This window comes from Puma concolor, chromosome B3 (assembly GCF_028749965.1).
Source record: "Puma concolor isolate L17-30 chromosome B3, mPumCon1.1.hap2, whole genome shotgun sequence".
NCBI classification, from domain to species: Eukaryota; Metazoa; Chordata; class Mammalia; order Carnivora; family Felidae; genus Puma; species Puma concolor.
In genome coordinates this window covers 6,186,261-6,200,083 of record NC_141672.1, presented here as the reverse complement: position 1 = coordinate 6,200,083, position 13,823 = coordinate 6,186,261, and the positions used below count along the sequence as shown (strand labels likewise).

The 13,823-nt window shown below is 47.0% G+C and overlaps 1 protein-coding gene across 4 annotated transcripts in view; it reads left to right on the top strand.

The window, feature by feature from the left end:
- EML1 (EMAP like 1) overlaps positions 1-13,823 on the top strand; it is a 185,287-nt gene that overhangs the window by 149,768 nt on the left and 21,696 nt on the right. For all 4 annotated transcript variants that reach the window (XM_025919403.2, XM_086708831.1, XM_086708830.1 and 1 more), the window contains 10 exons: positions 2,052-2,181; positions 2,631-2,780; positions 4,066-4,135; positions 5,906-6,016; positions 6,850-6,945; positions 8,551-8,685; positions 9,371-9,470; positions 10,389-10,543; positions 12,836-12,961; positions 13,201-13,332. In XM_025919403.2, the coding sequence (XP_025775188.1) occupies positions 2,052-2,181; positions 2,631-2,780; positions 4,066-4,135; positions 5,906-6,016; positions 6,850-6,945; positions 8,551-8,685; positions 9,371-9,470; positions 10,389-10,543; positions 12,836-12,961; positions 13,201-13,332 (1,205 nt within the window). The remainder of the gene's footprint in view (positions 1-2,051; positions 2,182-2,630; positions 2,781-4,065; positions 4,136-5,905; positions 6,017-6,849; positions 6,946-8,550; positions 8,686-9,370; positions 9,471-10,388; positions 10,544-12,835; positions 12,962-13,200; positions 13,333-13,823) is intronic.

The following is a 13,823-nucleotide window of genomic DNA, read 5'->3' as shown; positions in this document are numbered from 1 at the left end:
GCCTGGAAACTTCCATTGCCTTCCCTGGCTGTGTTTCGATCTTAGACATAGAACGCCCAAATTGCCAGGGCAAAGCAATGCCAAGGCAAAATTCAGGGCTTTTGGGGGGGCCTCGTTTAGTGGTTTAGCATCGTGCGATAAGTAAGCCTCGGTCCCGAGGATTTAACCAGCACGCGGCTACGGTGCGCTCAGTGTTTCACACGCACTGATTATTACAGCCACGGAGGGCTCTGCCGTGCTGCGGAGATGGCGTCATAGCCTCTTTGTTACCCATCCACGTTCTGTGCCTCCTCGCGTACAAAGACAGTTGAGGGAACCGCTTGTCCTCAGCTCTGTGCTTTGCTGGCATCTGCTTTCTTCTCCCTTCTGTCCTCTGCCGGGCGCTCCTAGGTCCTGCCGGTGTGGCGGCCACACCGTCCGATGAGCCCAGATTAGGGGGAGGGACTAAAGAAGAGAAGAGCTTTGGGGCGAGGGGAGGAGCAGGGGCCCAGAGCTGGGTAGACGTGTAGGGCGGTGGAGACACTTCCGGCCAGACAGGAGGGTCCAGGTGGGGCGCTCAAGGCCGGTGCGGCCACTTAGGGGAGAGCAGGCAGGATGCTAGACGTTTGGATCCAGCAGGTAAGAGGGCGGGCAAAGGACATTGCGTGGAGAAAGGACTTGGTGGAATCCACTTGGGGCCTCGACGGGTTTGGCTGCAGAATATAAAATGCCCGGGGTGGGGCAGTGACAAGACAGCCTCGGGTACCAGGACCTCTGCTCGGCTGGTCCCGGCAGATCTGGGGAGGACGGACCCTGTGGCGGCATCCTCATGGAGCGCCCACGGAACAGAGCGCCTGGCACGCCGTCTGCAGGCTGAGCGTGTATTGCCCCTTACTTAAAAGTCAGACTTAATACGTGGCGTGGAGAATGCATCACACGCATGTGAGGCCTGACATGCACGTGTGCACTAACATAAAACTGGGACGGCCTCTTAGTGTGCGGGGGGGCTCGCATGCGGCATTTGAGGGTCCTTAGGAGCAAGATTTACAAAAGTAACTTGTAAATGTGGTGCTCACGGCACCATAGTTATTTCGTGACTTTTCCTCACCGATGTCCCCTCCGCCGATGTTTCTTCTCTCGAGTTAATGTGCCGCTATGGCTGGAGCGACCCAGTTTAAATGCCGTGGAGGCCTGGTCCTGGGATCGGCAGTGAGTTCTAACCGAATTCGTCAGGAACTCACAGGACATTTTCCTTGGTCTTACTATATCCTGAAAGCGAGTGGAAACCCCCACCTTGTTTCTTTTTTAAAACTGCACGTGTCCCAGGTTGATGGATTACTGGGTTTTACTTTTGCCCCCGTAATGACTTCTTGAGACGTCAGAAGTTATTTTATTATAAAAATGCTTGTTCTAGAAGCTTCTGTTTCTCAGCATCTCCCCCTAATGGGTCTTTAGTCCTTCCGTTTTCTTTCAAGCTTATCTTTGAGCATTTTCCTTCTTGTGTGTACCCCAGCATGCACTCTTGCTGATTTTGTGTTCTTTATACTCGAAAAATGTGTCCAGCAGATAAGATACATAAAGGTATATTTTTACATTGCGATATAACAAAATGATCTAAGTGTCGAAAGATGCCTTATGAATTTCGCTACTGGAATTGTATATACATGGAAATCACTGACAACTCTAAGTGGATTTTTTGCATTGGTTGTAATTTTGCGAGGTGGCATTTCCCTCCCCTGCCGATGGCGAAGACAAGTGTAAACACTGAGTCTCTCGTGGAAAAACAATGGAATCTAGCTCTTCCCTCTCTTTTACAATTTCTCACGTATTTCACGTACTTGAGGCAGCAGCACGTCCAACGTAAACAGGGTGAAAACTTTGGTTTTCAATGGTGCGACTTCAGGTTTCCGTTATTCCCCCCCCAACCCCACCCCCAACACGTTAATTAGAAATCACGTGAAGAGTAGCTAGACCCTTTCCTGGGACATTAAGAGGAGAAAGAAAATAGACATTTGTTTTCAGATCCACCGGGCCCAGAGGCGTCTTAACTGATGTCTTTGTTCTTGTTGTAGAAGAAGGATACGTAAAAATGTTTCTTCGCGGACGCCCTGTTACCATGTACCTGCCCAGAGATCAAGTGGACTCTTATAATTTGGAAGCAAAGGTAGAGCTTCCCACCAAGAGACTGAAACTGGAATGGGTGTATCCTTTATTCACCGATTAGGCCAAATAGTCTATCCACACTGAAATTTTTTTTTTTTTTTTTTTGATTTAACAAAATGGGCCATATGTGAGAACCCCGTACGGTGTCCTTGCAAATAGGCTCCGTGAGTGCTGCTGGCTAGGGCGACACTGACCTATCATTCCTGAATGAAAGATGGTGGTTCTTGCTCAAATACATATGCATTTATTTCCCGACAAGAAAATATTAAGGTTCATAGGATTGGCTGGATGGTTGGGGTTTTGTTTGTTTGTTTGTCTGTTCGTTTTTAAAGAGCCGTGAGAAAACGCATCACTTTCTTTCTGGCTTGAATTTTAATCTTTCCAACAGAGTAAAGGTAGTTTAAAACTGGGCTGGTTGCCTGGGTGGCTCAGTCAGTTGAGCGTCTTGACTCTTAAAGGAAATCAGGTTTATCTTGACGTACACAAAGCTATGGGTACCGGGGTCGCGACTGTCGTAACAACCTGTACTTGCTTCCAACGGGGGAGACGGTGTACTTCATCGCCTCCGTGGTGGTGCTGTACAACGTCGAGGAACAGCTCCAGAGGCACTACGCCGGCCACAACGACGATGTGAAGTGGTGAGTCCTCACCCCTGTAGAAATAGCGTCAGCGGAAAGACGTCGGGGCTGGGATGTAACTAAAGAGAGGAGAAGAGCTCTGAGGAAATAAGATCTTTTGGAAAAGCTCTTTATGTTCCACGTTGTCTGTACCCGGTGGTCTGCTAGCTACCCATCTCTCTAAGACACTACAGACTAGTTTTTTTGTCCTTATAACACATCCGCGTAACCAACCGTGTCACCCGAACAAATAGTTCTCATAGACCCCTGTTTGGAGTCCTTCTTAACACAAATAGATTCTAATGTGGGACTTTATATAAAAAAATCTACTACTTAACACTAGTAGATTCTAATGTGGGACTTTATATAAAAAAAATTTTTTTTTAATGTTTATTTTGGGGAGAGAGAGAGAGAAAAACAGAGCACAAGCGGGGGAGGGGCAGAGAGAGAGGAAGACCCAGAATCTGAAACAGGCTCCAGGCTCCGAGCTGTCAGCACAGAGCCCGATGCGGGGCTCGAACTCACAAATGATGAGATCATGACCTGAGCCGGAGTCGGACACTCAACCGACTGAGCCACCCAGGCATTTTATTTAATAAAAGTAAAAATACCCATGTTTATTTCTGGCCTTGCTGTAATTCATTCATTTTAATTCATTCATAATCCGCTTACAGCTTTTGGAAGGATGGGTAGTAAAGCAGGTGGGCTTACCTATTTCTATTTGTCCTAGATCCCTGATCAATAGTAAAACTCCTGTTGGTAAAAGATGATATTTTGGGGGCGCCTGGGTGGCTCGGTCAGTTGAGCGTCCGACTTCAGCTCAGGTCGTGATCTCGCAGCTCGTGGGTTAGAGCCCCGCATCAGGCTCTGTGCTGACAGCTCAGCGCCTGGAATCTGCTTCCGATCTGTGTCTCCCTCTCTTCTGCCCCTTCCCCTGATCACGCTCTTTCTCTCTCTCTCTCTCTCTCTCTCTCTCAAAAAAATACATAAACGTTAAAAAAAAAAACTTTTTTAAAGGTATTTTTGCTGTTTAACATACTTAATCAAGGTTGTTGTAGAGTTGGTATTTTCCAAGCAAAGGCTGCTTTTTCCTTGCGTTTGGAAATTCTCGAGACAGAAGGGCTGGATGAAATAGGCACTAACTGCCCAAGGTCATTGGGGTGCGCAGAGACTCTCTGGTGACTCTGTAAGAGGTCAGGTACCATATAGTTCTTACATTTAAAGTTTTGACTAGACTCTATGTGGCCAAGAGAAAAGTAAAGCGTACTTTTAAAGCGTGGATGTTTTATCAATACCCTCTTTTTAGCCTAGCAGTTCACCCTGACAGGATCACGATAGCAACGGGACAAGTCGCTGGTACATCTAAGGATGGAAAAGTGAGTTGCATTATCTTTCATATTTTTATAACGAACCGTTAACTCCATATAATCTGGAAACCTTCCGCTGATGATTAAGCCTGCCTAGGTATAAAGTAGCTGAATGCTTCTTAACCCTTCATTAGAGTTTTTTTATCGCAGATTTTCTTACAGTGACCTTAAAACCCCCTCGAACTCACCTTAATTTCAGCCAGTTTTTAAACAGCCTTGGTCTTGCCTAAGAATTCAGCGATTCTTAAGATATTTCTTTACACACGTGACGAACACGAACGTAGTAAGTACACATTTAATAAGTAAAAGTCATAATGAATAGCATTTGGATATGGGGCATTTTGCCTCTTCAGCAGACTTCAGGCACCCTCCGCCTAAGTGCCCTGAATTCCTGACGTCACCCCGGAGCGCGAGTCTGCACATGACCCTCAAAGGCTGCCAGAGAGTTTGGGCACAAGTTTTATAAGCACCTCAGCAAGACTTCGCCTGGAATTTTAAGGAATCAGAAGGGAACTAGTGGGCTCTAACAAATAGAGCACAGTGCGAAACTGGCTTCCAGTTCCTTCTAGGCCGCAGTCTGTGGTCGCTGCCATGTCTTAACCAACACCCCCTGTAGCTTTTTTGATCTCTACTTGCACAGTGTATGAAAGGAACCTAATGACACGGAGTATTTCCATTTTTACCAGCGTGTTTTCTTCCAGAAAGCATGGATGCTGGCTACCAATTTTCAGAACATATTCTAATGACGTCGTAACTTTTCAGAAAATATTTTAATAACGTCGTATTTTAAATATTAATTTTATGCTATTTCCCATGAAAATTCTGCACTTAAAAAGAAGTCACAGGAACAGTGGAAATCAGTTTACTATTACATAAATGCACATAAATGGCCCAGGGCCTTCGTCCTTTTTTAAAATGTTAAACGGCTTTTTAAAGTCTTCTACATGAGTAGCAAAGCATTTGCTCTTCCCTCTAGTGGATTCATAGTGTATTTCAGTCTCTGGCCTTGACATTGAATCCGAACTTTAGAGCCGGGGAAAACATGATAGTCATCTGAGCCCGCCCTTCAGTGCACGTGCCGGGCAATGCCAACAGTCCAGGTGAACTGTCTGCAGACGCCCAGCTCCTCAGACCAAGTCAAGGCTAGAGCCTGGCCTACTGCCTCAGCCCACTCTGTCCACTAACTAGGTATAATGCCAGTCCTTTTCCCGATTAATCTGTTCAGGGCTCTAAGGAGAAAAATTAGTATCATTCACGTTGGAGCACAATCGAGAGCATTTGCAACTAATCGTGACAATTCTAAATGTCATCCGTGCGTGATCGTGATCGATTGCCTGTTTTGCTCCCGTGAGGCCCGAGAATGTTAAACTGTCAACACTATTGGGTGGTGACCGTCTTGCTGAATTTAGACTAATTTATACCTTAGTGATAATACAGACTTAAAGGAATACGAGGTTCCAGATTCCTCGTCATTTTTCATTTTTAAAACTCAGATGCATCTAGACGTACCAGTCAGAATATCAGCTCCTGTGGTACAGTTATGAAGACTTGGCTATTCCAAACTTAAAACCTGGTGGACCTCCCCTAAAGTCACGTTGGCCACAGGGGCCCTGATCTCCTGAAGCCATTTGGGAATGTTTCATTTATGTTAAAAGGCAGAGCCTTCAAATGCAGAAAAAGACTTTTTGTTTGGACAGAATTGAAGTAATCCTGCAGCTTCGAGGTAAAGATAAATCTATGACCATCACAATGGGCGACTCTGTATTTCCTTCCAAACAGCAATTGCCCCCACACGTGCGCATCTGGGATTCTGTGACGCTGAACACACTGCATGTCATTGGAGTTGGGTTTTTTGACCGAGCCGTTACCTGTATCGCGTTCTCAAAATCTGTAAGTATGGGCCCTGTGGGTACTGGTGTCCTCGTCCCCAGGGAGGAGAGAATCAGCTCAAGGTTGAAGAGGGAGGAGGTTAACACGCTCCGTAGCCGCCTGGGTGCGTGCACAGATTTGCATGATGAAACTGTCCCGCGTCCCAGGTCCCCTCATTCAGACGTCACACACACCCCCTCAGGTCGCACACGTGATGGGCAGAGGCCCTGCAACACCGGCTGCATGTTCCTTGAGGCACTTTTGCCGGCTCTGGCCTTGAATTTCACCTGCCCCTTGGTAGGCGGCCCCAGTGTGCCACCGTCATTCCCACACGGGTTGCCTGTCCCTAAGCAGGAGTTGGAGGGGACTCATGGTCTCCCAGGCCCCTCAGGATGTGCCCATGCGACAGATCCACCCTATAAGCCGCCGTTTCAGAAACTTAACATTCACACACACGTGCATGTGCTCACATCAGAGCACCACAAGCCTCAGCCCCGGAGGCTTTGCTTCCGCACAGCCTCCCAGCCTATGTTTGTCACACACGTGTGCTACGTGTGCCGTGGGCACTGGCTTCTCCAGGAGGGGGTCCTGCAGCGCCTTCACAGGCTGGTCTTAATAGAACTGATGAGGCAGGGCCACCCCCGACCCCTCTCTGCCGCTCCTGTCCCTCCATCACCCCACATCCACCTGCCCTCCCCTGGGGACCAGGGAAGCAGGTCCCCAAAGTGGTGCATACATATTCTTTGGCCAAAATGGACTCCTTATTAAAAATAAAATTAATGTTGATCTTTAATGACTTTTAACCTATTTTATTCTCAAATGTAGTCTTCCTGTGAATGCCTTTTCTCTTCCAGAATGGAGGAAGCAATCTCTGTGCCGTGGATGACTCCAATGAGCACGTACTGTCCGTGTGGGACTGGCAGAAAGGAGAACGGCTGGCCGACGCAAAGGTCTCTCTCCAAGTCTCATGTTGGGCTGTGTTATAATTTCCCATTTTGGAGCCTTCTCCTTCCAGCCGCCTCCCGGGTCCCTTTCCTGCTTCTGAGTGGGCCAGTGGGCTCCCCATTCCCGACGCGGTCCCCAGGCGTGACGCATGACCTGAGATTCCCTGACCCCCCAGCCACCTCCCCTCCCAGGGTGCCGTTCCCGAACCCTGGTGGGGTTTCTTCCTCTTGTCATGATATCTGTGAGGTTGTTTTCTTCCTCATTTGACAGCCCCTACCCTTTTAATCCACTCCATCGTTTGCTGTTCTCTGCTGCTTCGTTTCATTCAGCAAACGTGCCCTTTCTCATTGTTGAAGGGGGCACTGCACATGTGATAAGTGAGACGTGCCCACTGCCCAGCCGGGGAGGGGACAGGTCAGAAGCAGCTGAGGGCTGAGGGACAGGGCAGCACAGCCGGCACGGGGCTTGTCCAAAGCTGAGTAGCCTCAGGAAAGGCGAGCCAGATCCCAGGCCCTCCCGGTGCGACTCTTCCTGTGGGGTGTGCTGGGACTTCCCTTTATGGTCCCTTTTTTGAAGCTTTCTTGTGTTTTCCTCCCATTCAAATCATGAACGAATCCCAGTTTTTGCAGAACTGACTTTGGATTTTTCATCCTGTCATCCATTAACCTTAGATCACCTTCCTTCCCTAACGTTAGGATTACCATCAGATCACCGTACCTTTCTCTCTTGAGTGTCTGGGATGTGGGGGTCTGTATTCTAATCCGGCACCTTTCCTAACACCTGTTCTCATGCTAGAGGCACGCCTTCTCACATTCTGGTCAAGTGTTTCAGTTCTGGCTATGTTGCTGGGTTGGAAGTAAAGAGAGGCAAGTTATTACCCAGGTTTAAGGGCATATAACTGAATTTCAAGCAGAAGAAACAGTCAGGGTCAGCCAACAAAGATACAGGTTCTGGAAATCAAGGTGACAGGGTCGGAGTTGATAAAGTGGCACCAAGAAAGCCAGATATCCAACCCTAGAACCCCAGCTTGGTCACGAGACCACCAGCAGAATGCTAGGAATTAAACCAGGAAGGAATCCCAGGGCAAACAGGGCAGCCACAGTCAGCCGAGAGTGATAGAGCTGTATGTAATCCAGATTCCTGGGCCCCTCCCAGAGATTCCAGTCACTAGATGGGGATGAGGCCTGACATCTGCATTTTAACACGCATCAGGCGATTCTGTTGTTCAGCCACGGCTGGGAATCTGAGACGGGACGATGAGAGCAGATTCTTGTGGTTTTTGAGTCTCCACCCACCCCTAACCCAGCCCTTCAGCAAAAGTGTGCTGTGTGCCAGCTCTGTGTGAGGTCCTGTGGGGGGCCCTGCACAGACAGAGGACCTGTGGTCCCCATCCTCAGGGCTACTGTCCAGTGGGGGAGACAGACAAGGAGAAGTTAAGGCATGCAGCAAACATACACTGAGTGTTCACGGAAGATGAGTTCAAGGGGGAGAAAAATCAAAAGGCATAATGCTTAACCTGAATGAGTTATTTATTTGTGGTTCCCATGTTACTTATTTTCTTGAGTGTCCTAAGAGATTTGAGACATTTGATTCTCCTGTTTTGCTCAAAGTGTTCTAACGAAGCTGTATTTGCTGCGGATTTCCACCCCACGGACACGAATATAATAGTTACTTGTGGAAAATCACATCTCTACTTTTGGACCTTAGAAGGAAACTCCCTTATTAAGAAGCAAGGACTGTTCGAGGTAACGTCAAGTCACACTTGTTTTATTCTTCCCTGAGTGGTGCGTGTGATCAGCTCGCTTCTAAGGGAGCTTAGAATTTGTTTTAATTGGCAAATGTGCAAGTATCTCGGGGGGAGGTAGCAATAACGACTATTCCCGCGGATTCCTAACAGAATTGGGGAGCTCCCTGTGTCTCTGTTGGTAACGTTGGTCATGCCAAGAAGGAAAGATGGACCAACACAGGGAGCAGCTCAGGGAAGGATGCCCTGGGGGCAGGGCAACCCCCTCCCGCCACAGGGTGGTTGCAAAGAACCACCAAGAAGACGCTCAGGCCTTGTCAGTACCAGGGACAGCGCCTCCTTCCCTATGGGGCCTTTCCCTACACGGAGTTGGGACCGCGTTATTCTGGTGCCAGGGCCCTGTTCCTAAAGCTCTAGTCATGACAGCCCGGCCCGCCCCCCAGCCCTTCCAGCCCCCTCCTCTGCTCCAACTGTCTGCAGCTTTATAATTACCAGAAATGTCTCTATTTTAGAGCAGGTAACCTCACGGCCTAAGTTACGTAACGGGGGATAAAAACGAAAGGCATATTGTGGAGTAGCAGAAGCTAACACTATGCGGCTGAGGAGTAGTGTGATTCTGGGTGTTATTCATACAAAGAAGGGGATGTCTTGACTAAATGTGTACATATATTTACAACATTTTGCAGAAGCAAGAAAAGCCAAAGTTTGTCCTCTGCGTGACTTTTTCTGAAAATGGCGACACCATTACTGGAGATTCAAGTGGCAACATCTTGGTGTGGGGAAAAGGTAACACGTGATTGTTCCCAGAGCACAAACTTCTAGGGGGATGTTATAAGAAGTCAAACGTGACTTCTCTAAGAACTATTAATATAATCGATAGGATTACGGTAAAATCCCAAGTTTTTTAGGTACATACATACATGCGTAACTTGAAACCTTAAGACTAGAACAGATGAAAACAAGAATAGTCACTTTCTATCATTACAAAAAGGTCTTTAAGCCCAGAATAGGTTGATGGAATAGCTTTATTAGGAGATTAGGAGATCTCTTAACAGAGTATAATGAATAAGCTATCAACGACTATTTATTGAGCTGTAAAATAAATAAATTTCTGGTCCGTATGGCCTCTGGGAGACAGCTATTGAGAACCAATCACATGCAGGGCAGTGTGCTAAACACGGAAAGGAAAAACACACCATCCCTGCCCTTAAAGGACTCAGAGTTTGGGTTGGGGTGAAGGTGGAAAGAGACCCATGGATGTGATTTCAGACTAATGTGGCAACTGCTCTGGTATCCCTACTATTGTGGGGGCAAGTCTTCACACATCGCTCCATTTCAGCCTTAGCACGATCCTGAGGGGTGAGCGGGAGCCCCATTACACAAAGGGGAAACTGAGGGGTCACCGAGTCACTCGTCAAGTGACACAGAGCACGTTAAACTCAAGCCCCTGTTTTCCGCCATGTGGAATCCCGCCATGCTCTCTCCGTCCTGTTCTTCCTTCTGGCATGTTCTCCTGAACTGTAAAGTAACCCAGGGCATGCTTTTCTGGTGCTTGGTGTGCTTCTAGAAATTGCGTCCCCTGGAGATTCGCACTGCAGAGGTGTCCTAACCAACAGGATCACATTTTAAAACAAAAATGAGATGCGAGGGAGAGAGGCAAGTGTTTTGATAACGTACTGAGGATGGTTTTCTTGGTGTGTTTAGGTACAAATCGGATAAGCTATGCAGTTCAAGGGGCCCACGAGGGTGGCATTTTTGCACTTTGTATGTTAAGGGACGGCACACTGGTGTCAGGAGGAGGGAAAGACCGAAAGCTCATTTCTTGGAACGGAAACTATCAGAAACTTCGTAAAACTGAGGTAAGACAGCAAGCAGCAGTATCGAAATTCACTTTGAACCTAAAACTGCTATATTAACCAGTTTCCTTGTTCGTTTGAAATCTTTAGCTTATAGTTTTGAAAATGGTTTAGATAAAATTTTATTAAATGGTATAACATTATAAACTTTTTTTAGTGTTTTTTTTTTTTTTTTTTTAAATTTTTTTTTTCAATGTTTATTTTTTTTGGGACAGAGAGAGACAGAGCATGAACGGGGGAGGGTCAGAGAGAGAGGGAGACACAGAATCGGAAACAGGCTCCAGGCTCCGAGCCATCAGCCCAGAGCCTGACGCGGGGCTCGAACTCACGGACCGCAAGATCGTGACCTGGCTGAAGTCGGACGCTTAACCGACTGCGCCACCCAGGCGCCCCTTTAGTGTTTATTTTTGAGAGAGAGAGACAGAGCATGAGCAGGGGAGGGGCAGAGAGAGAGAGGGAGACACAGAATCTGAAGCAGGCTCCAGGCTCTGAGCCGTCAGCACAGAGCCGGATGCGGGGCTCGAACTCACGGACCACGAGATCATGACCTGAGCTGAAGTCAGTCGCTTAACCGACTGAGCCACCCAGGGTCCCCAAATGGGGTAACATTATATTAAAGTCATGGAGGCAGTTTAAGTGTAACAACTAAAATGGAATTAGGTTTATAAAAATTTAGGTTATAACGTGTTTGACATTTAGAATGTCTTTATAATTGGACGGCCTCACTTTTCCAAGGGAATATTATCCATGTTACGATTTTTCATTAAGATCTTTCTTCGCTTTCCACTTTAATTTCTAGGTGTTACTTTGGAGACATTATCACTAGTATTTACTGAGTATTTACTTTGTATGTGGCTGAGGGCCGACACGTTCTTTAAAGCTCTAACTCCTTTTAGCATCTACTTTACCTCCTCATTACATGGCCAGCAGCCCTACACACCAGTAGGAGCCCCAGACAAGAAATTTAATATGCCTTCCACCCCCTCACGAAATTTTCTGTCTCAATGAGCTCCGGGAAATTATGAGCAGACAGACATTAAGGTCAGCATCATTCTGAAGGTTGATGGTCTTTATCCCCAGAGTAGAATGGACACAATCTAGAACTTTTCCAATTTCTTTTTTTTTTTTTTTAATTTCTTTAATGTTTATTTTTGACACAGAGAGAGACAGATTGTGAGTGGGGGAGGGGCAGAGAGAGCGAGGGAGACACAGAATCTAAAGCATGCTCCAGGCTCCCAGCTGTCAGCACAGAGCCTGATGTGGGTCTTGAACCCACAGACTGTGCGATCATGACCTGAGCCAAAGTCAGACACTTAACTGACTGAACCACCCAGTTAATTTTTTTTTAATGACATAAAACATTTTTTCAAATGACATAAAATTCATACCACATAAAATTAGCCATTTTATTTTTAACGTTTTTTTAAATTTATTTTTTTTATTTTTTATTTTTTTTTTTTAATTTTTTTTTTTTTCAACATTTATTTATTTTTGGGACAGAGAGAGACAGAGCATGAACAGGGGAGGGGCAGAGAGAGAGGGAGACACAGAATCAGAAACAGGCTCCAGGCTCTGAGCCATCAGCCCAGAGCCCGACGCGGGGCTCGAACTCACGGACCGCGAGATCGTGACCTGGCTGAAGTCGGACGCTTAACCGACTGCGCCACCCAGGCGCCCCTTAAATTTATTTTTTAATGTTTATTATTTTGAGAGAGACAGAGTACCAGTGGGGGAGGGGCAGAGAGCAAGGGAGACACAGAATCCGAAGCAGGCTCCAGGCTCTGAGCCATCAGCACAGAGCCCAACACGGGGCTCGAACTCACGGACCGCGAGATCATGACCTGAGCTGAAGTCGGACCTTTAACCGACTGAGCCACCCAGGCGCCCCAAGAATTTACCATTTTAAATTACAAATAAATTTTATGGCATGTTATTTTAGTCTTTGTTTTCCAAATTTTTACCTGCTACTGCTGTCCCAATGCCACAGCAAGAAAAGAGTGAACTAACCAGTATTATTTATTTTTTAATCTTATCCAGAAAAAAAATGCTTCATTCTTTATTGTTTTTCTTTTAACAACCTTACTCTTACTGATTCTTTTAAGGTACATGCGTCTTTGGAGTTTAAAAGTCAGATTGGGGGGTTCTGATCATCCACTCAACAAATCCTGGCCGTGAACCTTTCTCTCCATGTTCCGTGTATGGGGGGCGGGGGGAGCTGTCATGATACACAAACAGACATTTTGAATGGCGGAGCTAACATTTCATGACATCGTCAATCTTTTCTCTTCAACGCAGATTCCAGAACAGTTTGGCCCAATCCGGACGGTGGCCGAGGGGAAGGGGGATGTGATCTTGATAGGCACAACCAGAAACTTTGTTCTGCAAGGCACCTTGTCAGGGGACTTTGCACCCATCACTCAGGTACGTTCCGGCCCAGCAGGCCCACCTCATTTTACGTACTGTCAGAATATAACAAAGCGTCACGAGGAGGACGACATTCCTTTTTTTAGACCAACATGACCTTCCTCGGCACCAGCACTTGGGTTCCCGCCGTGACTTAGGTGGGGCAGGAAGGGAAGCCGGCGTGAAGTGTGCATTCGCCGTGGGTACCCCGCCGCCAAGGCTCCCGAGCATTGACTGGCTGTCTCGGTCCTTTGCAGGGTCACACTGATGAGCTCTGGGGACTGGCCATCCATGCCTCAAAACCTCAATTCTTGACCTGTGGGCATGACAGGCACGCCACTCTCTGGGACGCTGTTGGCCACCGGCCCGTCTGGGACAAAATAATAGAGGTAGACGTGCACGTTACATTCCATTTTTCTTACAACAGTTCATCTGGAACGTGTTCATTTATTATTTTTTTTTTTTGCGTGAAATTTTGATAGTGACGTAAAACTGTCCCAAAGTAAATGTTGCCAGGTTTACCTCCTTCGAATGGCACTGCTTTACTTGCCTCACGCGGTCTCGTCTATGTAATTCTGAAGCGTGCTGCTGAATTTTTCAACAGCAAGTTAGCCTTCCGGAGTTGGGCTTTGGGGTCTCCTGACCGCAGAGTTCCTTAACTGGCTTCCGTGCTGAGAAACCCTTGTGACGAGCCCGCGTACCATTTACGGTGTACATTTTGAATGAGAGCGTATGCATACGACTTAATTTATCTCTACAATTTGAGTTTGATGATGACGCTTTAGGTTTTTTTTTTTGTTTTTGTTTTAACGTTTATTTATTCTTGAGACAGAGAGAGACAGAGCATGAACGGGGGAGGGGCAGAGAGAGAGGGAGACAC